At 36.2% G+C, this 26,608-nt stretch overlaps 2 protein-coding genes and 1 pseudogene across 2 annotated transcripts; 2 read left to right on the top strand and 1 right to left on the bottom strand.

The window, feature by feature from the left end:
* The first annotated feature begins 60 nt into the window (after window positions 1–60).
* On the top strand, window positions 61–9,368 carry LOC107676635 (WD repeat-containing protein 66-like; annotated as a pseudogene).
* LOC107676671 (B-cell CLL/lymphoma 7 protein family member A-like) lies at window positions 9,215–13,073 on the top strand. Its single transcript, XM_016471296.1, has 6 exons — window positions 9,215–9,489; window positions 10,740–10,821; window positions 11,299–11,395; window positions 11,842–12,015; window positions 12,121–12,218; window positions 12,309–13,073. The coding sequence occupies exons 1-6, from the start codon at window positions 9,398–9,400 to the stop codon at window positions 12,372–12,374; spliced, it is 609 nt and encodes a 202-aa protein (XP_016326782.1). The 5' UTR covers window positions 9,215–9,397; the 3' UTR covers window positions 12,375–13,073.
* A 703-nt stretch (window positions 13,074–13,776) lies between these two features.
* On the bottom strand, window positions 13,777–17,439 carry LOC107676640 (DNA oxidative demethylase ALKBH2-like). Its single transcript, XM_016471226.1, has 4 exons — window positions 17,324–17,439; window positions 16,742–16,990; window positions 14,473–14,671; window positions 13,777–14,337 (listed from the first exon to the last, which is right to left on the bottom strand). The coding sequence occupies exons 2-4, from the start codon at window positions 16,980–16,982 to the stop codon at window positions 14,010–14,012; spliced, it is 768 nt and encodes a 255-aa protein (XP_016326712.1). The 5' UTR covers window positions 16,983–16,990; window positions 17,324–17,439; the 3' UTR covers window positions 13,777–14,009.
* Window positions 17,440–26,608: the final 9,169 nt, after the last annotated feature.

The following is a 26,608-nucleotide window of genomic DNA, read 5'->3' as shown; positions in this document are numbered from 1 at the left end:
TGTTAAAAACATTGTTATCCTCATTAAACCCAATACCCTTGATTTATGTTGATCAAAAATATGGTCATCCAGAAAAGGTTTTTCCATGTCATTGTTGGTCCCTAATCTTGTAGAAAAATGAAGTCATGAGAAATATATTTATTCACTCATTTTTAAACGAGGTGTTGGTTATACATACTTAATTGATTGACAGCAGTTGGGTAAACTGAGTTCACTTTTGTACATTTTGTGAAGAGAAACAAATAAAAAATTCAGATACATTTGATAGTGAAGAAGCACACATATAATAAACTGGATATTGCAAAGTATATGGAAACCAGGGCTAATTTATTAACTTTTAAATATTACAAGTGCTTGTTTACTAGTAGTGAAACTCTAGCAATGTTTATATATGTTTATATATATTATAAATATTAATTTATTTATTTATTTGCTTATTCAAAAACGGTTTAGTGTTTCATAACTGTTTTGCTGTTAACATTTAGCCCAAAAATCTAAAAACTGACAAATACACACCACCGTTGAAAAGTTTAACCGTTTCTTTTTTTTTTTAAGAAATTAATAGGCTAGCTACTCTGTTCAGAAAGAATGCATTAAAATACAAATTTAAAAAATACTGTTATTTTCAACTTTCTATTCACAAAAAAAAATCCTGAAAAAATATATTTTCCTTAGAAATATTAAACAGCACAACTGTTTTATACATACTGATACATTTTCCTACTATTTCACTCTATTTTCAGTACGGTACTTCACCGCCTCTTATGAAGGATCACGTGTGACCGTATCTTAGCAACGTTATGCGTGGGGTAATTAGACTGGATAAGTAAAGAACAACTAGAGACATTCGTATTGGTAAGATTACAAGTATTATTGCACTTATGTTCGCCTATTACTCAAATTTAAACTTTTTAAAAACAGACCTTTGGAATAGGTAATGTTTTCGACTGCACAGTCTAAAGTAGCCTGGCTAACCGACAGGCGCAGAGATTCTGGTGGTTCCATCTGTAACATCGTGAATCTGGTTGTTATTCTCCAGCTTTTCCTCTCAAGTTTACACAGCCACATCACTGTCTGTCATTCCCAAAGAGACCACAACCAAAACCCACCCTGGCTGTGGTAATGATTTGATCAAATTACCCATTTAATTACCTTTAATTAAGTCGTCCACAATGCAATTGCAATGTTATGTCACAGTGTCTTTTAAAAAAAATATTTAATGTTTCACAATGACAAGAAGTCATATAATATGCATGAGAGTTTGCTTTAGGAACTAACAATACTATACAAGAAACTATAATGATCTTGTGAAGTAAAAATTCTATTATTGTCAAAAAGCAAAAACGTATTAATGCTATAACTAAACCTCAGTTTACTCACACCTGTATCTAAATCTTTGTGCTTTGCATTTGCAGGTCCTTGAATGGACTTATGGGATGAATCAAACTACCTGTTCTCAGCCTGCAGGATGAAGACAGACTTGTCATCTTGTATATTTGTGCTCATGTTGCTGTCATGTATGATCACACATCAAATTCTCAGCATCTGTTACAAGTACGAGGCTCATACGGCTATCTATGAACTAAGGAAGTAAATGACAATAAAGTAAATGTAACCTAAAGCCTAAAATCTTATTGTAAACATGTTATTTATGTGCTGCTCGGTGTCTACAGGGCCACTGCAGTCCAATCACCTGTTTGTGTGCTAGTGAAGACATGGGCATGGGCCAAGACAGTCTAGTTATCATATGGGATGCTTATATTGGGTAACACTGACCCAAATATTGTACATTCCATTAATATCGTTTTTGTAAATCTGCTTGATGGTCTCGAATATGTTTTCCAAAAACCTGTTAAAGTCGCAATGAAACGGAAGTAGCAACAAATCTTTTCCCCTGTATTGTGACATACATCCAAGTTAAAAAGATTATCAAAAAGAAAAAAATGTTGGGCTGGACTTGGTTCTATCCATCGGTTGTTAATTGGATGGAGGCAAATTGGCTGAATGCAAGCTTGCAGTTGATTGTAAGAAAGGGGTGGGGTTTAGGCTGAATCAATTATTGGATAAGTCTGGCATATGTCATCAGAGAGAAGTCTGTCGTTTCACCCTAAAATCGAGCTATGACATTTTGATTAAGAATTATGAGGTCAAAATTATGTGTCATTCACAATAGGATCTATAACATGCATTTACAAAATAGACAGGGTGAATTTTCATTTCATTCCAGTCCATAACATGTTGCAGGATTACTGTGCGGACATTGTTTGACTGTCATCCAGAGGGAGGAGTTTCTGCCTTGGCCCTATCAAAAGGATTCAAAATATCTAGCGACTGTTGGAGCTGGAGCAGCACTGGTCTGAACATCTATTATGTTAAGTGAAATGTGCTTAACAAAGATGATTGCAGTAAAAAGATCAAATGAAATAACAGAATATTATCACAGGCTACAAATACACTGGTCTGTGTACTTTTTTACTGTGTTTCAGCGAGTGTGTGTTTGGAACTGGACAGATGAAAGTGAAAGCCCAGAATGTCAAGTTGACCTCAGTCCAAAATATGGTTGCCAGGTATGTTGCAAAATTGTGTGTTGATGTGGTTATTACACAGAGGCAACACATAGGGGGTTGTAGAACAACAATGTCTTAATTCCACATTTATTGTTTTTTTAGGAATACTGGTTGTCACATCAAACATTAAATAAACTTTTTCCATGTTTTCCCAGAATCAAATACTTTTCAATCCCTCTGACAACACACAGTTGGTCAGCAACAGCGGCACTCAGGTTCTCTTCTACAACTGGGTAGGAATTAATTATTTATTTACATTACTGATTTACTAGTTTAGTTGTCTTTGTATATAATAATGCATTCTGCTGCTCAGGAAAGGGGACATCTGGAATACTCAGTTCCTGAAATTACTGAACAGGTTGGAAGAAGAATCTTTCATCAGACTGAATTTTTGTGCTGTTGTGATGTTATTCTTCTCTGCCTTTGGCATTGACCTCTTGCAAATCTGTCCCCATTCAGACCTTCAGTATGGTGCTAGGTTCCCTGAGCCAGTCCATCTTCCACTACGATGGTGTGCAGGCTTTTACAGCCACCTCTGCTGGGAATATAGTTCTCTGGGACAAGCAGACTGAATCTGTCTCTCATCAACCAGTAGAGAGGAAAGCCATAAAACTTGTGCCTCTCCAGAAGGAAGCAATCACTGTACTGACTTTGACTGACAGGTATATATGACACATACAGTAGATACAGTATATGGCAAATGATTGCATTAGGATTTTTCAAATAAATTCCTAAAGCCTATTTCATTTTCACCTGCTGTGTTACACTTTGCTATCCATTTGATGTCGATCCTGTCTGACATTATTTAATGCAATTATATTATGTGTATACTATCAAGTTTTATAGTAACAGGCGACGTGAATGGCCACATCAAATTCTATGATGGAAATCTCAAGCTCATCAACGTGTACAATGAGTTTAGCTTGGATCCCATCAGATCCATCTCCTTTTCCAAAGAAAAGCCCTCCATTAGTGGCCTGGGATATCCAAATGACTGCACACTGGATGCCAAGCCATTTGTCATAAAGTGAGGGACTCAGATTCATTATAAATGTGCCATAATAAAATAATGCTTTTGTGTGTGTGTGTGTGTGTGTGTGTGTATTTTATGTGCAAGTCAGGATAATAAATATGAATTATTCTATATGAAAAGAATGTTTAAAAACCTTTTAGAAAAAAAAACATTCCTTCACTGAATTAGCATTTATTTCAATATGATGCATTTCAAGTCCTCAGTTAAAAGCTAAAACTGCTAACAAGAGTGCGGTGCTTAGATTGGATGCACCCATCCATGTAAAAAAAAAAGTACATTTAGATATTCAATTTGGTCAGTGAGTATGCGTAAAGGGGAAAAATTACAATTCTGCTTATTTACTCGCCAGAATGTCATTCCAAATCTGTATAACTTTTTCTGCTGAACATAAAAGTAGATATTTTGAAGAATGTTGGTAACCAAAAGTTTTGGTGACCATTGACTTCCATTTGTATGGACAAAAACACTGAGACATTCTCAAAATATCTTCTTTTGTGTTCCACAGATGACGGTAATTCACAAAGGTTTGGAACAACATGAGGGGGTAGTACATGATGTCAGGATTTAAATTTTTGGGTGAACTATCTCTTTAAAGTATGGTATTAACCATACTATTAATTTTTATCTGTTTATACTACCATTTGAAGGCAGGCATATAGTGGCAACATCATTCAATTGTAAACTCTATAATGCAATAAAATGTTTCTCTCCTTCCATTTACAGAAACTCATGCAACTGCAGTACATGTTTATGCACAGAGAAATGTTCCACAGACCCTTCTGAAGGAACATGCAGAACCTCTGGAAGCAGTTGCCTGCCATCCTAAACAGCCACTAGTAGCTATGGGCAGCCACAGTGGCACCATTAAGGTTTGGGATTATGAGCGTAAAGAGGCAACCTGCAGCAGGGTCTTCCAGCCCCACAAACAGATCCAGTGTATTACCTACCTACGATCAACAAGGTGAACTAGAAAACAAGAACTCACTCATATTAGTATAATACAGTTCATATATGTAAAAATATTTTACATTTCATGTTGTTTAATGTCACATTGTCTAAGAGTTTAAGACTTTTTAAAGAGAGTTTAAGAGAGTGTTGCATTTACCACATATTAAAAATCCATCTGAGTATGCATGTGTATGTATGTCATGTTCTAGGTTTTTATCTGGCGGTGGGCTTTGCCAGTGGGGCTTTGCAGATTATTGATGCCTGTACACTTCAGAGTGATGGTAAAGAGTGTTTGCAGTACAGTCAGGACAGCATTACCCATCTCACTTTCTCCCTGGACTCACGCTACCTGGCTGCTGCAGTTAGTAGGAGTTGCATTTTTGTTTAAGTTTGTACTGCACATTTCAGCACAGACTGTTTTGTGCACCTGTCACATTGACAAATGGTGTGAAATTAAAATCTTTAAATATGGCTGTTTTTGGCACAAATATGTTGCTACCATTTTAAGTGGACTTCATGTTCCAGATTTTATGAGGGCATTTTTTTATGTAGATCTATATTTCCTATATGTATTTTTCTTATTTCAGGACACTGGAAAAGCTGTGATATTGCTCCGTCGATGTAAAGAGGGGACCCAGGAGATTTGGAAGTACCAAGGCAGGCACCACTCACATTATAAACCCATTCAGGGCCTGCTGTTTGGAGTGGATTTAGACAACAGTCAGCCTCGCCTCGCCTCCTCTCTCTTGGCATGGATCGCATGCTGGTGAGTCCCTGTGTTCCTGTACGATCTTGCTGCCTTAGTATGTGTTTATCTTGTTGAACTGTGTTAAACGTATCACATCTATCCTGTCTGTTCTAAACAGGTGGAGTATGATCTGCAGAACAGTGGTGAAATCGTGAGTTCTGATCGTATTGAGCAAAGTGCTGTGCCCACTTTTATGGTGTGGTATCCTCCTCTGACACCCCGAACAGTTCCTCCTTACAGCTTCCAACCTGTATAAGATGAAGCTCTTCAATGCTACCTCCAAAATGTGCAGGTTTGCAGTTTTCCTATAGGTAGAGCAAATAGAAATAGCACTGAAATAACAGCAATCTGGTTGATTTGTTTGCATAATTTCAAATGAACCAAAAGCCAAACCATTCTGTCTCAAAGTGATTCGTAGAGAAACTAAAATGGAAAAAATTAATACACAAACCTCAAATTGGATAATAGAATGGGATTTAAAGATATTTTATTAATATGACATTCTTCTGATCCAAAAGGGAAATAAGTTAGTAATTCTGTTAAGATAAACATCTCTGTTATGACTACGGTCAAAGGAATAGAAGATTGATCCTAAGTACATTTGTCATCATCCATAAGTGAAGGGAAATTATTTCATGTTAAGTGAGGTAATACTAACTTAAAGGTCAGTGGATTTACAGGTTTCCTGAAGCTCAAAATAATTAAATAGGCTGTCAACCAAAAGGGAAAATAATAATCTGATTTTATTGCTTCGATTTTTAAAGTAAAACACACTGAATAATATATATTACATTATGCATAGCTAGGGTAAACACAATATAAACAGGTAATAGGAAAATGAAATGGCCCTCTTTAACATTCTAAACCTTAACTATTGGATAGTATTATTATTTATTGAATTGGGTTAGGATAACAGACCTGTAAATCAGTTTATGCTCTAGGTGGGATTAAAATAAAAATTGTAGCAGAATATTGCCAGTTACTGTCTGTTTTTACTGTGCCTATGGAAATATTTACAAACAAAGCCACGGCAGTGTTTTGTTCCTAAATGAATGAGCGTTTTCAAGGAATGGGTTGAGTGAAAGATACAATTTTGTTCCTGAATGAACAGTATGTTTGAACGAATCGATTAGAGTGAATGATTCAATGACTCCCTCATAAAGATGATCACTGGTTGCCACCTACTGGAATAATGAGTGAGAAAGTAAGGGAATGTTATTTATATTTTAGTTATATTATTTTATGCTGATATGAACAGTACTGAATTTAAATGAAATATTTTTTTCAGTCTACTATATTGTTAACCAGTTTTCATAGTTGCTCTGCAGATCAAAGAATTTTCTTTTTCTAATCTCTTGAAAATTCAAAATTAACTCATTTAAAAATATATATTTTTTTCTGATTTTGTATATCTGTTCGTGATGGTGTGCTTTGCACAGAAAAACAGTCTTCGGGCCCTCTTATGGTTCTCCAGTGAAAAAGATGGCCATTCTACCTGCATCTAAGGATGGCGACCCTAATTTTCGTTACATGGCATATATAACACAAGGTGAGGCATAAAGTGTTTCAGTCCTCATAAACAAACCATGCATTTGATATTAATTACTCTTCTGTACTGATCACATTGTATCAGCATGAGCCATCATGCCAGTTTTATTGCCTTTCCTATGATTTAATGATTTAAATCTCCTTTTCATTCCTGTTTTCTCTCTTTGATGTAGGTTGGCATTCAGATTCTGCCTCTGGATGGAAACCCTCACAAGCCCTTTGCAATGATCTGCCACTCAACAGGCGTCAACTCTGGCTTGCTCATATGATGGTAGATATGCTTTTACTGCTGGAGGACAGGACTGCACTGTCTTTTCATGGGAGCTCAGTTTGTCCTAAGTTTGGAGAACATGCATCCCATGCAGAAGTCCACTGGTTTTTGCAGTTGACTAGTCAACTAAGTCATAATATATCAAATAGTTGCTCATTTAATATGAGGTCATAAATTACGTGTGTAGTTAGTATAATAGTTGTATAATAATGAATTTAAAAAGGTTTTTTTAGGATAGTTTGGACACATGCTTGAAATTGTAACTATGTACGGCTTATTGTGTTTGCCACCTCACAATTCTGTGGTCACAGAATTAGCTTCTGCTTTTCACTCATTCGAATCATCATTATCATTAGAAGCATCAGCTGCTCTAGAAGGGAAGGACATGCTGCCCTTCTACAATCTTCTGGAGGGAGGAAGAGATGGACAGCTCTTCTTGGTTTGAGATCTCTGTTCTAATGCTTTATTTTTTCTCATTGTCCCATATGTAGGTAAAAAATGACTTTTTGTAGCAGTTTTTCAGCATTTACCTAATTTCATTCTAATAATTAGTTTCATGATGCCAATAGAGAGCAAATGTTATGATTTGTCCTTTAGGAAATGGAGGATTGTTTACTACTGTCAACTACAGAATCAGGACCTTGACACCATGGAAACATGACTTGTGTCCACACGCATCCCTCTAGCTGATGTGCCCTTCTTAATGAGAGCGCTTGGCTTCTATCCCACAGAGCAAGAGGTACGAGAATTGTTGCAATCACCAGTTGAGTCTACCATACAGATCTGTCATCGATATGTGGACTACCACTCAATCTTTTGTCAACACATGGTTGTTCTGTTTTGTTGAAGCATGAAGACATGCAAAATGAGGTGAAGTTCAGCCGCTATGCTGAAACCAGAAATTATGTGATGGACATCGATTTGGAGGAGTTCATAAAGCTGTATGTCAACCACAGACCTGCCTCTGGCATTTCCAGACAGGAGCTGTGCAATGCCTTCCAGGTGCTTGGAAAGCCAGACGAGGGGGGCAGATATACTATTGACAGGGATGAACTGCTGGAGTTACTGCAGGCTAGAGGTAAATACATTTTCATGAGTTTTATCAGTACTTTACATGTTAACTTGCATGAGATACCAGAGAAAGAATTATTATAATTAACAGAGAAAGACTTTGGCTAGAATAGTAACTACTTGTATGTTCATTTCAGGTGAACATATGACCGAGCATGACTTGGCTGAATGATTTACAACTCTTTTAGGTATTAGTGCAGAGGGAGGCAGTTTCACAGGTATGCAGAAGTCCTGCGAACCACCATACTGATGGACAAATTTGATGGCTTATTGCCTGAATGCTAGGTCTGACGACAGGTTCATGAAATGAACTGCTCATAAACAGCTGTTGAGATAGTAGTCTCACTTGAAAAGGAGTAGAGACTTGGACCTGGAACCTTTACCTGATAGCGGGGTGGTTTGGGGTTTCGATTGTTCAGATAAATGTGCATGAAAAAGTGTAGCTTGTCTTTGCAGATGACATAATATGTGTCATCTGTACTGTATGACCATCACAGAATTTGAATAACTTCTTAATGTCAAGGAATGTTTGGCCAAAAAAAATTGCTAGTGAATTTTAAAATATAGCCTACCAATGTTTTAATCTGTCCCATGTCTGTCTGTCCCACACAGAATCTCTTTTAGAGAGAGCGCTACCCCCTGAAATCAGCATGGAGACATTCGCCACAGATATCGTGGGGGTTTCTGCAGCCACCCAGGAACTTCCTCAAGAACATGGGCACGATCTATAACATCTCAACCTTTCTGAAACTAATAATGTATGCAATCAAATAAATGTTTGATTTATAGCCTGTCTAGTAGAGCAGTATTTTTTGCGGTTACTAAGCTGTTGCTTCGGTGTATTTTCATATTTGAGTGTTTAATACTTTTCTGAAACGCAGATATCAGATCACACGGAAATAAACGTTGTTGTTTGACAACCTACTGTCGATTGTCAGTCTGTTTTTTTTCCAGACACTTGTGTGGATGTCGTAGTCATCGTTTCGATTTGTTAGTCTCACTCAACAATCTGTTAAAATATCGTTTTCTTTGCTCTGTTCGCTAAACAAAGGAGCGAAACGCGTACCCGCATTGACCGTGTTTCTCTTGCTTGCTTCCAGGGCATTTGGCTTCAGCGCAGGCGCACAAACCCCGCCTCTCTCCTGTGCTGTGTGCATTCGCATTGTGTCTAAACAGGCAGCGAGCAAAAAGATATTTTAGCAACAGCAGTAATGTCGGGCAGGTCGGTTCGAGCGGAGACGCGGAGCAGGGCGAAAGATGACATCAAGCGGGTTATGGCTGCAATTGAAAAAGTGCGGAAATGGTAAGAGAGCGTCTACAGTTAACGAAGAGTACAGAAAGCCTGTGGGGGAGGAGAGACAACGAGAAACAATGAAATGAAAGTAAAGAGAGCGTTTATTCCACTCCAATTTCAGTCAGATGTGCTGTTTCTTCGCGCGGCTGCTCTTTTTGTCGGCTTTTTAAAAATTAGTTAGGAAAAATGTAGATCGCATTTTTCTTCCATTCAATTTTTTTTATGTGGGTTGAACCTAGAAGCCATTTCGTTGCAGTCACATGAAGGCTTTGCTGTTTGAGCCTGTAATGCCGGCTGAATAGTAACCGAACGGGCTGAGATGAGGGAACTAGAGTCATACACCCGTACCGAGCAAAAAGTGCCGCTGAACGGACGTTTGACTTGTTCACCTCATCTGAGAGTGAGTGACTCGCGCTTCTGAGCGACGGTGCGTGAGAAGTTTTATCCAAGCGCGGGGTTTTAAACTCAGCGCGGCGCTTCAGCTTCGCCTTCACTTTCACACTTATCGGGGACTGCTGAACATTTTGCTTAAACTTAAGTGCAGCTTAAATTAAAATACATTTTACAACAGAAAAGTCATGAGATTAACAATAACCACAACATCAGTATATTGCTAAACTTATACAAATTATCCATAGAGTAAATAATGATTCTTTTGGTAACACAAGTGTGATTGAACTTTTGACTGTCCTAATATTTGACCTAGTAAAATTATTTTAAAATTGTAAATGTAATTACGATAGCTATTATTGTTCTACACAACCATTCAGTCTCCACAAAGTACAGTATTGCAGAAAGACTTGACCTCACTTTAAAATGTGTATATTTATAGCAAAAAAGTATAGATGCCTTGTTGATATCCTCACCTTGGAATTATAAGGTTCTGTCTGCATTCTGAGCAGTTTTCGAGATATTGAGCTGTTTTTGCATTCCATATAGTGATATGTGGAACAAGTCTCTTTCATACATCAGTCCCAAAATGTACACAACTTAAATATAAAAATACATCACATAATGTAAATAAGTTGTCAGAATAAGAATATGTGAAAAACTCAATTTTGACAAAAATGGCAGATAGAACCTTATAATTCCAAGGTGACGATTATGTTACCAGCTGTATTGCATATTCTGGAAATATTGCACAATAAATACTTCTGCAGAGATGCCTATACATTTAAATGTTGAAATAATGAATCCCTTTTTAAACTCATTTGTTTTCGGTCTCGTCTTTGATATCTAACAATGACATGCATCTCCAGGGAGAAGAAATGGGTGACTGTTGGAGACACGTCACTGCGAATCTACAAGTGGGTACCAGTGACAGAGCCCAAGTCAGATGATGTAAGTGAACTTTAATCACCATAATATACTGTTATTGCAATTCTGGTTGATACTGATTGCCCAATAATTATTTTCATGTTATGGCCAATATAACAGATAAATCTCTTGTTCCCAAAAATGAATAAAAAACAATACTAAAATATTGATTATTGGCATTGGAATATTGATACAATATTTTGAGGTAAAATATCATGATATTATTTTTTTAAATATATTTGTTTTACTTTATTTTTAAATTAGTAAAGGTAAAGTCATAGTGGCATTGTGGTTACTAGTTCCAAATCTTTTTGTGTGTGTGTGTGTGTTGGTTGCCCAGATCATTAAACGTTTTAGTTGTAGCATCACACACACAAAGCCAATATTATTCTACACTATATCTTTTAGATTTTGTTAATTGGTTCATTATTCTCCTCATGGTTTAATTGGAAAAAAAAAAAAAGGTTTGCATTTGACAATGCACTTATTTCTGTCACACAGAAGAACAAAAACAAGAAGAAAGGCAAAGATGACAAATATGGCTCTGAGGTCACGACCCCTGAGAACAGCTCTTCTCCTGGAATGATGGATATGCATGGTAATGCTGTAGACCTGAGTTATCAGACTCCAATCACATCTCAAAATAATCCTCAGTGTTTTTTAGGCTATGTTATTTGGCGATTATTGTAATTTGTAGTGGTTTTTAAACCAAATTGTGATCTTTGTGATTCATAAACATTTGATCTAATAGGGATTTCTGCAATATTTAAGTATGCCAGAAATGACCTGTAATTTCACGTCAATTATTCATTTTTAATTATTATTATTATTATTATTATTATTAATGGCTTTCAATGGGCCGTTATCCTTCTTAACCAATAGAGGGGGTTGATGAAACTGTTTTACTACAGATGAATTGATGTCAAATACTATTCTATCTTGTAACCATCTATTAACAGTCATATACTGCTTGAAAGTTTTTCCAAGCATTTCTCAAATCATTTGCAACACCCTTTTAATCGTGTTTCTGTTTTCCACATACAGACGACAACAGTAACCAGAGCTCCATTGCAGACTCCTCCCCACTGAAGCAAGAGACCAGCAACTACACTAGTCCTGCACCTGAACCCATGGCAGCTTCTCAGAATGACAGCAATGACTTGAAAAGTGACCAATATCCTTCCAAGCAGCCTTCATCTGTTCAGGATCATAAGAGTGGTTAGTCACTGCAGTGAGGCCTCTACGAGATCATTATCCTCTTTTCTCTATCTGTCTGAGCTGTTGGATTTTTGGGGCTCTCTAATAGCACTTCTTTATTTTCAGAACAAAACCACTGCTCATCAGGTTCTATAACAGCCAAAAGGGACAGCAAGTCACAGGGGGATTCAGAGCACTTTTTAGACTCTTCCAACTCAGCCCAGGTACATGCTTACAGCTAAAAAAAAAAAAAAAGTTTATATATAGCAGCTGTGTTTTCTGCTTTATAACCAACTTAATGGTTTCTTTTGAAGGAATTGGATGATGGTGCTCCCCCAAGCAAAAAAGGGAAAACCGATTCTTCCTCTGAAGAAAGTTAACTATCTTCTCCCAGCTGTCAGGCATTTGCGATCCCGGTCTCTTATCCTGAAACACATCACAACATAGGAGGTTTTCTTCAGTTCTACACTCTCATATATTCACTTTAATCCAGAAAACCTGTCTGTTGCAGTCATTTTTAGTGTAGAGGGCATGATTGGATCATCATTGTATGAGTAAAGGTAATGAATCAAGCTGTGAGAAATTGTGTACTGATCCTAAAACAGTTCATGCTGCCCTACAATCACTACGTGCTATTTCTTTTGCTAAGATAAGTATTGTCAATTGAAATGGCATTGGAACTGCCATAGCTTTTACAAATTGGCATTGATATCAACTGCTACTTGCAATTTAAAAAAATAATCATTTATCACTCACCTTTTCTTGTTCACTCAGGAAGGTCAACACACTGTTTTTAAAATCACGCTGAAAGTAACTGATTTCTGCTGCTGTAGTTTAGTGAGATTTCACCATAAGTAGCTAAATATTAAAAAAATGCAAATGGTACTAGTCACAAGTTATTCAACTTCTCCTGTGAAGATCATAGCTTGTAGCATAGGCCCTGCTTGGTTGAGTACTTTTGTGTTACTGAGGAAAGGAATGTTTTTTTGTTTTGTTTTTTGTCTTGTCTTGCCTGTCTACACACTTTTCCAAGTGCCCACATTTTGGTTCTCTCTCTCTTTTTAAAGTCAAGTAAGCCACAACTGTTCATTTTCACTAATGCTCAAACTGTGGTGTTCAAACCAAGCTTTGAAATGCTGGTTGCCATTTCAACAGCACTACAACCTTCCAATGTACACAAGAGATACAATAATAACAATTTTGATACGTCAAATTCACAAATTACTGTTCCTTTTAGCAGCAACTGTACTGACCACATGTGTCGTCGTCCAAGGAAAAACGTGACTGATTAGATTGTAACACAGGCAGGTTATGGGTAGACAGCTGTGTGAATACCTCATACTCAGTCCAGCAGTGCTGGAATGTGAACACTAAGTATGACTTTCTCAAAATTACTGTTATGTATGCTTGAAAAATAAAATGTATATATTTATACGATTACGTTTTTGCTACCCTTATGTTTTTGCCACAGTATTTCGCCAAACTATTGCCTTCTGTAGTTCAATCTTTAAAACTTTTAGCAAAATGTATTCATTGGGATCATATTGTTTTTCTTTCCCAGTCTATAATAGAAATGTCCTGTACAGAGCTATGGATGTGTCTAACCTATTTATTCCACATGTAGTTTATTGGTTTTCTAAAAAAAAATAAAAGAATATTTCCTTTGAATACTCTTGAAAGTGCATTTTGTTAAAAATCAAACCTGAATTTGCTATGAATAGCAAAGATGAGCCTGAAGCTTGATTTCCTGAGATTGTAGTACAAATTTTACTGCACGTGAGTTTAAAGACTAGTTTAATGACTAATAAATCATAACATGAAGATGTGAAACAGTTAAAACGAACTGATAATGTAGTGTGCAAGAGATGTCTGAATGTGCTAAAACCCAACAAGGATTCATTGCAGATTGGATGTGATATGAGAAATGCTCACTAGCTTACACAAGTTTCACATATGTTGTGGAAGAACAACTGACATGGCCCACAGTAATACCTGTCAAGATGCTAAAAAAACAATCACTCTATTTTAATGCCAGTTTTCTGTTTGTTTTTCACTATGCGTCTGAAAGTGAGGTTGATGCGTGGCATTTTGACCTTTCTTCTGACTGGAAGACTGTGATACCAGTATGTGTTTGTGGGATAGTTCATGAGCAGTAGACTCCCGTGAGCCAGCTCCAGCTTCACAGGCTCAATCTGACGTTTGCTAGAACCAGTTCGCGCATCCTTATGTCGGAAAATGAAGTCACGGGCAGCCCCTAGAGATACAGAGGCAATAGGGCAGGCAGGATCGAGTTCCCGTTCATCATCCCGATGCTCTCCAATGTGATCACGACCATCATTATATCTGATGGTGCAAACACAAACCAAAAACATACTTTCCTCACTTTGAAAGAACATTTTTTCTATGTTATGCAATGCACCTCTTCAGGTTCATGGGGAGGACAGTCATGTCCATGTCAATAGCAGACAGTTAAATTACCTGTTTATCAAAACAAAGTTGAACGTATGGCCTGTTGCCTTCGTAACAGCATCTCGAATATGTTCCAAAGTGGGAGTCCATGGTTTAGCCAGGAGATGGACTCCAGAGAAAGAGTACATCAGTCCTTCGTCACCGTATGTTGCTTGCTTCCTTGGAACACTGTATGACTTTCCATACACTTGTAGTTTAGCTTTGTCACCTTCAGAGAAAATGGAAACAAAACATTTCAAACACTGGACACTATTACAATCACCATCCAAACAACAACAGGATTCAGTGCTATATTAATATAGCTCACAGCATATGATACAAGTATAATAATGAAGTTAGATTGTTTAACAAGATAACATCATGTATGTTTCCTGTATCTGTAACGCCAATATACACTACCGTTCTAAAGTTTGTGGTCAGTTTAAAAAAATTATACTATTATTCAGCAAGGACTCATTAAATTGATTGAAAGTGACAAAGACTTATAATGTTACAAAATATTTCTATTTCAAATAAATGCTGTTGAACTACATCAAAGAATCCTGAAAAAAAGTATCACGGTTTCCACAAAAATATTAGAAGTACAACTGTTTTCAACATTGATAACAATAATACGTTTTTTGAGCATCAAATCAGCATATTAGAATGATTTCTGAAGGATCATGTGACACTGAAGACTGGAGTAATGACTGCTAAACATTCAGCTTTGTAATCACAGGTATAAACGGCATTTTAAAGGGGACATATCATGAAAATCAGATTTTTTCCGCATTTAAGTGCTATAATCGGGTCCCCGGTGCATCTACCAACCCAGAAAACATGAAAAAGGACAACCCAGTAACTTTGTTTTGGTAAGCCTTTCTCTGCAAGCATGTGAAAAAACGAGCCGCTCAGATTTCGCTCACCTAGTGATGCAGGAAGGGGATTTTAATATAATATCACCGCCCCTTAATTTGCACTTTTCCACTCACGGCGCTGCTGTCACTCAATATACGCAGATCTAATATAAACATGCGATTTCTTTCCCAGCTGTTTACCTTCACAGACATAACCGACTGTTTTTGTAACTTGTGTGTTTTAAACATAAACTTCTGTGTATTTGACAGTTTAAGTTCAATAAGACATGAAAGAGAACTTAGTTTAGTACTCACATGCCGTGTGACAGCCGCTTTCTGTGTGCGTGCTTCAGATGTGTGTGTCAGAAAACATTAAACTGAAGTTTACACTGATATGGATTTAAAACGCATGATTTCAGCGCGATATACATGATTATCAAAACCAAACAGATGTTTTTTGGCAGAGTATTTGAGGTACAAGCTGTAAAGGGGCGGGGAGCAGCAGCTCATTTGCATTTAAAGATAAATGCACGAAAACAGTGCGTTTCTGCTTCCTCTCAAAATGGGCATTTTCAAAATGATATAATAAATTATCTGTGGGTAGAGTGACCAGACATCCCGTTTTTCCCAGGACAGTCCCATATTTCAGCTCTATTTTTAGTGTCCCGACTTATTTTGAAAAAAATCATGTTTTGTCCCGTATTTCCAAATTTCTTTACGACTGGTTGATCAGAGCAAGTAGTAGAAGTGTTCTGTCACGCGAGAACAGCCTAATCAAAGGTAACTAAGCTAAGCTTGTCGTAGGACAAAATTACCATCCAATCACAATTTGTTATCGATTGCAGTAAGTGAAGGTGGGATAGACAGGCGGAATCACGCTGAATGACACACAGAAGCGCTCTCTCGGCCGCGTGCCCGTGCGATCCCAGTTCTGCGATCAGTTCTGCCTGTGCCTTTATTGTTAAATACACACACAGCTGTCAAAATCTCCATCATGTGGAGTATCCCAGCTGGTTACCTTCACAGACATAACCGACTGTGTTTTTGTAGCTTGTGTGTGTTTTAAACATAAACTTCTGTGTATTTGACAGTTTAAGTGCAATAAGACATGAAAGAGAACTTAGTTTAGTACTCGCATGCCGTTTGACAGCCGCTTTCTGTGCACGTGCTTTATATTCTTCAAACTTCACAGACACTTGTAACACTCCAAAGAGAAAGGAAAAATTTAAATCGCATCATATGACCCCTTTAAAACAGACTACAGTTCTTTTAATTTGTAATAATTCACAATATTACTGTTTTTAATGTATTTTTTACTGTATTTTTACCAAATAAAAGCAGCCTTGGTGAGCTTAAGAGACTTCTTTCAAGAACAATAGAAAATCTTACTGAACCCAAACTTCTGAACAGCAATGTACATGATACAAAAGTGTCTTCAATACCTGTAAAATACTCCACCTCGTCTTCTAGCTGGGTGAAAAGGTGATCAGCCTCCTCTTTCTCAAATAGCAAACTGTAGTCACAGTCCAATCCCTCTGCCTCAATCTTCTGCCAGGGGATGGGCTGAGAAAACTCCTCTTCCACCTCACACTCCTCTTTGTATTTCTTGAACGGTTCCTCTGTTTTCCATTCATCTGCCTCAACGGCTGATCTTTTTCTGCGCCGAATTACAAACTTATCCATCTAAACACCTGTCGGACAAAACAGAAAAAACGTTTCTCAGACTGTCTGGTTCTATTTTCTAAACCACTTTTAAATGTCAACTTCATTGAGCCACAATTGACACAGAACATATTAAAAAATTGTTTTAATACAGGTATGGTTCCCACAAACTTCTATCTATATATCATGCATATTTTGACAGCAAAATATAGTTGACAGCAAACCATGAGTAGTGCACTAGGGTTTGTTATCAATGCTTTGGTGGTTAGTAACACGTGAAAAGCGGCAGCACAGCCCGAATCTTCGTTTATGCACGTGCATTATTAACTAACTTTGGGGAAAGATTCAGTAGAGTCTCTTACCTGGGTTGCGTTTATGTTGATATAAACCACCCACACTAAATACTTTAATGTTCAAATTCTATCCCATTTTTTTTTACTTCCAGCATTCGCGGGAGGCACACCTCCGGAAATGTACGCTCGCGTCACTACCGATGTCACGTGATATACAGTACTTTACTTTTCTATGGTTACATTTACAAACGCGTCTGGTCTAACCAAGACCTCATTGATCTCGTACAGTGAGTAACTAGGAAATCCATGAACAAACATTATGCGATGTCTGCGAGTGGAAATACGGAGCCCAAACAGGCCAAGCGTAGCTACGTTTTACGTTTAAAAGTTAAAAAAATTAAAAGTGAGAACAACAGCCACAATAACATAAGGAGGTATTTACATTAACCTCGTATTGTTATTGGAGAAAAAAAAATTGTATGAAGTATCAACAAGTATGACGTATCTGTAAAATAACATTAGGCCTAAGTGTTAGAATCACAATTTTTAATGATCAACTTAACAGTAAACAAATTGTGATAACTATTCAGAACTGTGGACACCCATCACTAGGGCTATAGGCCTATTTAACTAAACAGTTTGCAAAGAGGACCGTTTCAAAAGTGCAAGATTTTATTCACTGTTGTGAAGAAGACACTGCCATTTTTGACAAATACAATGTTAGTCAAATATACTACTACAAAGACTTTGTCATGCTAAAAGGTTTTATCATCCTAAATGGTCACAGATCATTCCATTATAACAGATTATTTTCTGTTCATGTGTATTACCTGAATAAGGCTGAAATGGTAAAATGTATTTATTTATATCATTAATCCACTTAAGTTAGTAGTGTACACAAAAGACAATGAATGAAACACAGAATGAAGAATGAAGAACTGCAGTCATGTCTTCTTAGCAGACTACTCTACATTTTCATAATCATTGTCGGTGCTGTTTGCATTCGTCTCATCTGCTTGTGCTGCACTGTTCACATAAATTGCAACCTTATTTTCAGGCCTATTGATGTAAACTGACGAAAACGGTCCTGCAAAAAATTGTATTAAATAAATAAATAAGTAGTGCTATAATAATAATAATAATAATAATAATAATAATAATAATAATGAAAGTAATTCAAGATTATTTATTACATTTTTATTTATAATATATATATATATATATATACTCACTTTTCCCTTTGGAGATATTTTTTCTGAGCTCATGATCATTCTCTGCAGCAGAAAGGGAATAATTACAACGTCTTAACATCTACTTACAGAATTATTATACAATTATTTGTTCTGTACATCAAATATTAGTATTAAAACCTACTATTTGTGTAAAACAAGAAATACTCATTAAACCTACCATAGATGATTTGATCTTGTCTGGCATCTCGAACTGTCATCACAAAGAGAGAAAGACAATGTTTGAAACGGGATCTTTTAAAACTTGAAACAGACTGATTTGATTCATCAGACCATGTGCTCTTGAAAATGGTCACATGCATGTATCATAGCTGTGCGATTACTGTGAATATAAATAAAGCGCTTACCCTGCTGGCTGTTTGCATAATATGGTTGATCTGATGTTTCTGAAAGAAAGAAATTAAGTTACTTTACTGAGCATGCAAACCTTGCATATTTAGAATTTATTCAGAATTGATCTGATATACTTACTTTTTCGTTTATACACAATGCAACATGTCATGACCACAAGAAGAAAAATAATAATAGTTGCTCCTCCTGCTATGAAGGGCCAAAAATACATCACTGTGACCTCTGAGCTTTCGGATTCACCTTGTTCAAATTCTTCTGCCTTTCAGATAGAACATTTGTAATGTGTAGAAAGAAAAACAAATAGACAGTATATCTAATTTGAACTGGAGACACAGTATAAACCTATAATTAAATAGTATAAGTATTTAAAAAGTATAAGAAATAAATAGTGTCAGGACACAATAAAATATAAATAACTACGGAATGTCTTTAAAAAAAAGTTGTGATACAGTAGCCAACAATGTTTTTACTTACGCGTGTGGACTCGTGTCCTGATGGTTAATGCTATAGTTAAAGTCTTCAGCATTTCACAGTGATACAGACCCACATGCCACTGCTACACACTATAGAGGAGGATGGAGTAGTTTATACTTTCATATCATTTGGAAGTCTTCTGTTATCCCAAACCTTTTCTGCACCTTCTAGATTGTTCTCTAAAAGTAAATACAGCTGCACTGGTGTGACATCTCTACTGTGCCGTCTGGTCTGAAAAAAGCCATTTCAAAGAAACAAGAGCATCTCTTTGCTCAACCCTGAGAAACCACAACAATAAACACATGATATTCACCAGTTTCCGTCTGCACTTCACAGGTTGATCAAATGTTGCACAATAATGATGCTTGCTGAGCTTCCTGCTGGTTTACAGTGTTTATAAGCACACTTTAAATAATTATACGCTACATAATGTCATTTTATAGAATTTTATATTTAATTAGTACATTTCCAAAACTACGGAAACCACAATACACTGTTACATTCTCCTTGCTTAACTCTACAATAAAGTTAAGAGTTAACTCAAAATGACTGATTACAACCAGATATTTGACCAAAAATAAACCTTACCATTTAGAGATGAAACATGCAGAGTAAAAATACCCCCAGTCCAACACAGAAGGAAGAAATGTATTTATTTTGTATTTGTTTCAGACAAACATCAGGAGTGTGTGTTGCAAGCCTTGAAACAATTCACTCTGCTTTGCATAGGGGAAAGTTGGACAAGTGTCTTCTGCCGTCATTTCCTGCTAGCTCTACCTACTTGGCCAGTGTCCTGAAGACAAGTTCTATGCTCAGTTGTGTGTTTGTAAGGACTTAATCTTCACTATCACACAAAACCACTGAATTTGTATTAAAGTGACTTTTTGAATTGAACTCAAACTTTTAAAAGATGCACGTACATATGCTTTTTACTAGGCTGAAAGAAATAAGACATTTGGTTATTTATTTAATATATATTTTTATTAATATCTTATTCAGCTGTTTTGCTTAAACTATTCAATTTCTTTTGCAGTAAATCTTTTTAAATGAGAAAGGCGGAATTAACACAGTGAATCAATATTTTATTAACAGTGTTTCATTTGATTTTTTAATATGACTAATTATTAATGCCAGTGTTAAATTATATAAGTTAATATAAGTTAAAAGCACCACATTTCTGAGAGAGATGATACTTTGGCTGTGGAGGTACATAAGAAATATACTTGTGTCTGTCCTTAGCTGTGTTTTGTGCAATATTAAGAAAGGCATCACTGCCCTCTAGTGGCCAAAAAGATGAAGCTATTAAAGCATTTCTTACGTCACCACGAGCAGCGCAATTACTCTCCACCAGAAATAATTAGGGTTGCAAAGGGGCGGAAAATTTCCATGTTAAACTTCGTCTGGGGAATTTTGGAAATATTCCAAGTTTGAAACTTATAAAACTTTGAAATGTATAAAACTATCATATACAAACATAAATATAAACATTTTGTTTGATCATAGGCTCACATGCATGCAAACTAATACAAATTTTAAAAATGAAAGTCTGTGATGCTTTTTTCAGGATTTATTGATAAATGAAAAATCGTGAACAGTGTTTATTCAAAATAGAAATCTTTTCTAACAATATAAGTCTTTACTATTACTTTTTATTAATTTAACACATCCTTGTGGAATAAAAGTATTAATTTATTTCAAAAAAAGAGAAAAGATATTGACCCCAAACTTTTGAATGGTAGTGTATTCTTAATAAAGGATGTCTATTTTAAATAAACGCTGTTCTTTTTTAACTCTTTATTCATCAAATAATCCTGAAAAAAGAATCACAGGTAATAAAAAATATATATATTAAACAGCACAACTGTTTCCAAAATTGATTATAAATAAGCATATTAGAATGATTTCTGAAGAATCATATGACACTGAAGACTTGAGTAATGATGTTCAAAATTCAGCTTTGCATCACAGAAAAATCATTATATTTTAAAGTATATTAAAACAGAAAACCATTATTTTAAATTGTAATACCAGTAATACTGCGAAATATTACCGTTTGGTTCTGTATTTTTTGATCAAATAAATGAAGGCTTGATGAGCAAAGATATGCAATGTTTAAAACATTAAATAATAATGTTTCCAAACTTTTGACCAGTACTGTACTTCTGTATGATAACAGAAAGCTGGCTAGCAGAAAGAGCATCACAGCTTGAGCTAGTTTATACCTCATAAATTGTCAATGAAATAGTGCTAACTCGCTTAGATTTTTCATATCTTGATTTACTGGCTAGCTAGCTACTGTATAAACAAAATAATTGTTTGTTGCTTACCATGTATAAATTGAACATCAAAAATAAGCAGTCCTAAAATCAAACACATCATGTTTCAGAAGAGCAGCTGCAGTTTGTCTTTGCATACACCACCACTATAAGACTATGGTCTCTCTCTGTCTCTCTCTCTCTCCTTTGCTGCTTACAGGTTGTGAATGGTACTACAGCAAAGTTTACAAAGTAACAAAAGTATATACTTTTATGGTGACCCACTCCAACTGATGTCAGTTTATTCGTCTATAATATTGTGAGAAAACACTTTTGTGATTCTGATTAAACATTGCAGAACTAATAACTAGTGACAAGCATGACATTTATGCTTTTTGGCCGAGTAACTGTCATGCAATCTGCAATCTACATGAGGTGGTATTAAACAAATACACACACAAAAAGCATTCACTTCACTGGTGTGTTAACCAGTGCTGCAGTTCACATTATCAGACTATTAGACAGTCTAGAAAAACTTTGCAAAATTTGCAATTGTATTGAAAGTGAGATTATTATATAAAACAGACTGAATGTAGAAGGTGTTGTTGGCTCATTTATGATAAATTTGATCAAATGTTTTTTTTTTTTCCATTTGTAACTTACTTTGTAAGAGTATCTGCTACATTAATAAATGTGAAGGTAAAATGTATTTGCAAACTGATGGTGATTTACTTTATACTATGTTCAGGCACAAAATTAAGAGACTGACAGAGGCATTTAAACAACTACTCAGGCGCTTAAAGGGATGTGGTTTTGAGGTAATGCTTTTATAAATAGCCTAAAAGGTCTGGGAGGTTCAAATCGCTCAACAATATTAATTACTCAGATGTGTTGTTTTAGAATTTTACCTCACTATTAAAAATGAATTACTCAATCTCAATTGTGCTGTTTTCATTTTTAGTTGATGAAATGGTTGAAAATAACATTGCAACAAATGAAACCGCAGAACTGGATGCAGGGTACTGCTGGTTACAGCTCACGCACCTTTACACCAACATCTTCCTGTGACAGAAAAGAGTGAACATCATTACATATCTGTGATGTCATTGTCTTTGTCTGTAAAATTCTGTGTGTAAAATTAATCTGTTATGTTCTGTGTAAACAGTGTGTCAAACTGTTCAAAGACTCATCTAAGATATAGAAATGTGTGATATACTTGAAATGTGTGAAATGGAAATTTTAAAATGTTAAAATGAAAATTTGCTTTACCACTATATTTTCTTACTTTATTCTGACTGAAATGGCATTAGTTTTAAGTCAACCAAAATAATATTATGATTGGCTTTTCTTCTTCTGAGAATGTACTGCATTGCTAATATCTCGCTGTGTCCCATCTAATCTGGCCATGTGTAGAGTTTGTTTGTAAAGTCCCAAACTACATGTTTAAAAGATGATATATTCCACTGTCGGTGTTGTAGGATGAGCTTTTCAGGAGGTTCCCACAGCCAAAATCAATCAATTTGACCTCCAGGGTCTCTATGTTGACCAGACGTCCCAATGGAAGACCCCCCAGGAAGAGCACACAGCAATTGCGTCAGTAACCTTCTGCATGAAATGACGTGCCATCTCCTCACTGAAGAGTCCGTTGTAATGCTGCCAGAAATGGTGCATGTCTGGCGAAGGCCGGTCAGTCTGTTTGCCTACTGAAATATTTGTATTATAAATTGCAAACAGTGGCTGAGAAAAGATGACATAGAGAGAGCAGTCTGCTTACACAAGGCTGATGTATTGAAAGTGAACATGAATGTTATTTTTTCTAAGGTTAAAATAATAGAAAATATTATTAAAATATTTAATCTGGACTTTGGGGGAGTGTCACCCACTCTTCCTCCTAACCATATATGGTCACATGCATCACACAGAAAAGCCCTAAATAAATACAAAGGAATTCTGACAATGAGTTTGCACCATAGAGCACTATTAGACAGTTTGTTCACTGCACCAAACTAAGCATGTTCAGGTCATTAAAAACCAGATTGTTTCTTCATCAGAACATATTTGGAGACGTAGTATTAAAGGTCACATATTTTACCTTTCTGGAGTTTTATTTTAGGTTTTGATGTCCTTAAGAATATATATTTGCGGTATAAGTACCAAAAACCATCTCAATATATTTTTACAGCTCCTCTCTCAGGAGCTCTGCTGAGAACAGGTCGATTTTGGCCTGTCTAATTAATATTCATGAGCCTCTCTTCTGATTGGCCTGTTGTTTTCTGAGTGACGCACGGCCAGGCCAACCACAGTTAACTAGGGTCAGCCGACGTCACAGCGCTAGCTGGAGGCAGCAATACAAAGGGGAAACTGGAGGCGGCCCATTCAAACCAGCGCAGATTAGGCTACATAAGGAGCTTAAAATATCATCTTGTTGTGATGTTGGGTGCCAGAATCAACGTAATACAGCCTCAAATTAGAAATGTGATCGCATATGTGCTGCCACTGCCAGACAAAAAGAAACGACGACAGCTGTGGTTAAACGCGATAAAACGAGCAGACTGAACAGAAACGATCGTCAAAAATACTCGCGTTTGCAGCGCACACTTCTTTTCAGAAAAGGTTCAATAAAGTATTGTCTTTTGTTGTTATGGGCGCGTCTACAGATTTCTTGCCATATTTCTTGCATCTCACGACTATGTCGTGTATGAAATAATGTCTGTGCATGTGTGTAAAACAACAAACTGACGATTTATATATAATACAAATGAAGACTTGCACGCATTATCAAGACATCAAGATGTGATAATGCAGTAGTTTTTCAACACTATCATGTTCTACATGCCAAATATTTAATTTAACCAAATATATCTACACATACAAGGAAAAGCAATCATGTCAATACACTTGTTTTTATCTTGCTGTAATGTAGAAGTCAGAGTTGAGGGGAGACAGGATTCAAATTCAGATGAACTTTTAATAAAGATAACCACAACAAACAAACACAAGAACACAATGAGCAGCACTAAAGCAAGACACTGACCCGAACTGAAAACACTAACATAACTGCTAGAGAAAAGCCAAGACCTGTCCAAGTAAAAGGGCTAATTACAAAAAAAGGGGATAATGAATTAACAAGACACAGGTGCAAAGAGCCTGGGATTTATGATGCGCAGAGCTTCTGCTCAATGCAGCTGAGCCAAGAATACAACTTTCAAACAGAGATATTGTTGCGAAGCATCAGCAGAGTCCGGATCCATTTGCAGCTTTTATTGAGTAAACAGACAAGACAGGGTCAATCACCAGTAGATAAAATAGCGGAGGCTAGGCTGAGACAAAACGAGGAACAGGCAGGAGGTCGGGGCAAGCGGCAGACAATCACAGTAGAAGAACAATCCAAGTCAGGGCAGGCAGAGACTAATCAGGAAACGATAAACAGTCCAAGGTCAAACGAGTAGGCAAGATACAGGGTAAACGCTCAGTAGTGACAGCCGGGGCAAATCAAGACTTCGCAGAGAGCTGATGTGAGTGTCAGGCTTAAATGTGTGAGTGTAATTAGATGCAGGTGTGTGCGTGCAATCAGTCCCAGGTATGAGGCATGATGGGAATTAGAGTCCGAATGGATAAAGTCAATATTCAGGAGAGAGTTCCCTCTGGTGGTGAGGAAGAGGCGGTACGGGAGCCTCCTCTGTAACAGATATATTGAGATAAAAATGATTCAAACTTCATCTTGATATGACTCTGATGAGAATGCACTCACAGCCTCTCTGATCACATGTACAGTCAGGTTTTTCCATATGCTCCTAAAATCTGTCTGTAAAAGTTTGATTGAGGCAACAGGTTTGCATGAGCTAACTTTAATTCTCCGTTTGTTTGGTTCACCCTTTTAGATCCAATTGTTGCAATGATAAACAGGAATATAGAGGAAAAATCTGTAGAAAGACTTTCTCTAAAAAATGTTTATGTAGATGTTATGTTCTATGTTTTTATGTATTTTTCTTATCATATAGCATATATGACAGTATCTGAGCTAACATGACCCAGGTTCTAAGTGGAGCGGTAAATGGAGTTATTATGCACAAGATCTAATGAAAGAGCTATAAAGTACATAAGATAAGTATGTCAAATGAAGTAAAGGGTCACACATATTGCCTTTATTTGACAAGATTACCATTGCTCTTATGGGAGTTGTGTGGGCTATAGATAACTCATGCATAGGTTACTTAATAAAGTTTCACCTGGAAATTAATTTTTAAAATAACAAATCTTGTATTCAACAGCCATATTTAAATCATTCACTTGACTATTCATTTAATTACTAAATGTATTACATTAATTTAGTGTCAATTATAATTTATACAATTATAAAAAAATGCAAATGTAACCATGCACTCTGAACTGAACAATAGTTTTTCTGATATGAGAGCAATTCAAGATTGTAGAATCTAAAAGTGAAACTTTTTTATGTAGTTAATGCATTAAGTTATTGTTTCTTTTTCAAAGAAGTAAAACAAAACAGAACTCTCCAGATGTTGAATATATATATATATATATATATATATGAGTATATATAGGGTACAAGGGCGCCTTTGATATTATTTTCATGTAAACCCCTAGATGGCACAAAAACGTGGTGTAGCACTTTCCAAAACTTCCGCTTTTCAAGATGCACGTGAATTTTTTTCTGATCCTTGATGCGATCGCGCGCAGAAGCATATATTTTGAGGTCTTTTTTATGATTTTTAGTTTTGTTTAAGATAATTAAAGCAACTGTTTTTAAATAATGAAAGAATATGTAAAAGTATGGTATTTGGGGTAAAATGTGCCCCTGCTGTTGGGGCTAAAGGTGCACAGTAATTAACATGATAATTAATAGATGGCTGACTTTTCCATTTGTTGACATGACATGGTTAGATTCAGATGGTAAATATCATATATTATGTTGGGTGTCCATATCAGAGATAATCACCATGTTTAGAATGAAACCATCATATTTAAAAACATGATATTAATCATATCATATAATAAAATAT

The sequence above is a fragment of the Sinocyclocheilus anshuiensis genome, unplaced genomic scaffold (assembly GCF_001515605.1).
Source record: "Sinocyclocheilus anshuiensis isolate Anshui unplaced genomic scaffold, SAMN03320099.WGS_v1.1 scaffold344, whole genome shotgun sequence".
Taxonomy (NCBI): Eukaryota; Metazoa; Chordata; class Actinopteri; order Cypriniformes; family Cyprinidae; genus Sinocyclocheilus; species Sinocyclocheilus anshuiensis.
Note: the sequence above shows the minus strand (reverse complement) of the source record. Positions and strands in the feature narration are given on the sequence as shown.

What these genes read in the sequence shown, in the direction of transcription:
- LOC107676671 (XM_016471296.1), top strand. Translation starts at nt 9,398, where the DNA reads ATGTCGGGCAGGTCGGTTCGAGCGGAGACGCGGAGCAGGGCGAAAGAT. An exon ending in CAGAGCCCAAGTCAGATGAT is followed by an intron (nt 10,822 to 11,298) that starts GTAAGTGAACTT and finishes TCTGTCACACAG; the next exon opens with AAGAACAAAAACAAGAAGAA. An exon ending in TGGAATGATGGATATGCATG is followed by an intron (nt 11,396 to 11,841) that starts GTAATGCTGTAG and finishes TTCCACATACAG; the next exon opens with ACGACAACAGTAACCAGAGC.
- LOC107676640 (XM_016471226.1), bottom strand. Translation starts at nt 16,982, where the DNA reads ATGGATAAGTTTGTAATTCGGCGCAGAAAAAGATCAGCCGTTGAGGCA. An exon ending in CGAGGTGGAGTATTTTACAG is followed by an intron (nt 14,672 to 16,741) that starts GTATTGAAGACA and finishes TTTTCTCTGAAG; the next exon opens with GTGACAAAGCTAAACTACAA. An exon ending in AACTTTGTTTTGATAAACAG is followed by an intron (nt 14,338 to 14,472) that starts GTAATTTAACTG and finishes TTGCACCATCAG; the next exon opens with ATATAATGATGGTCGTGATC.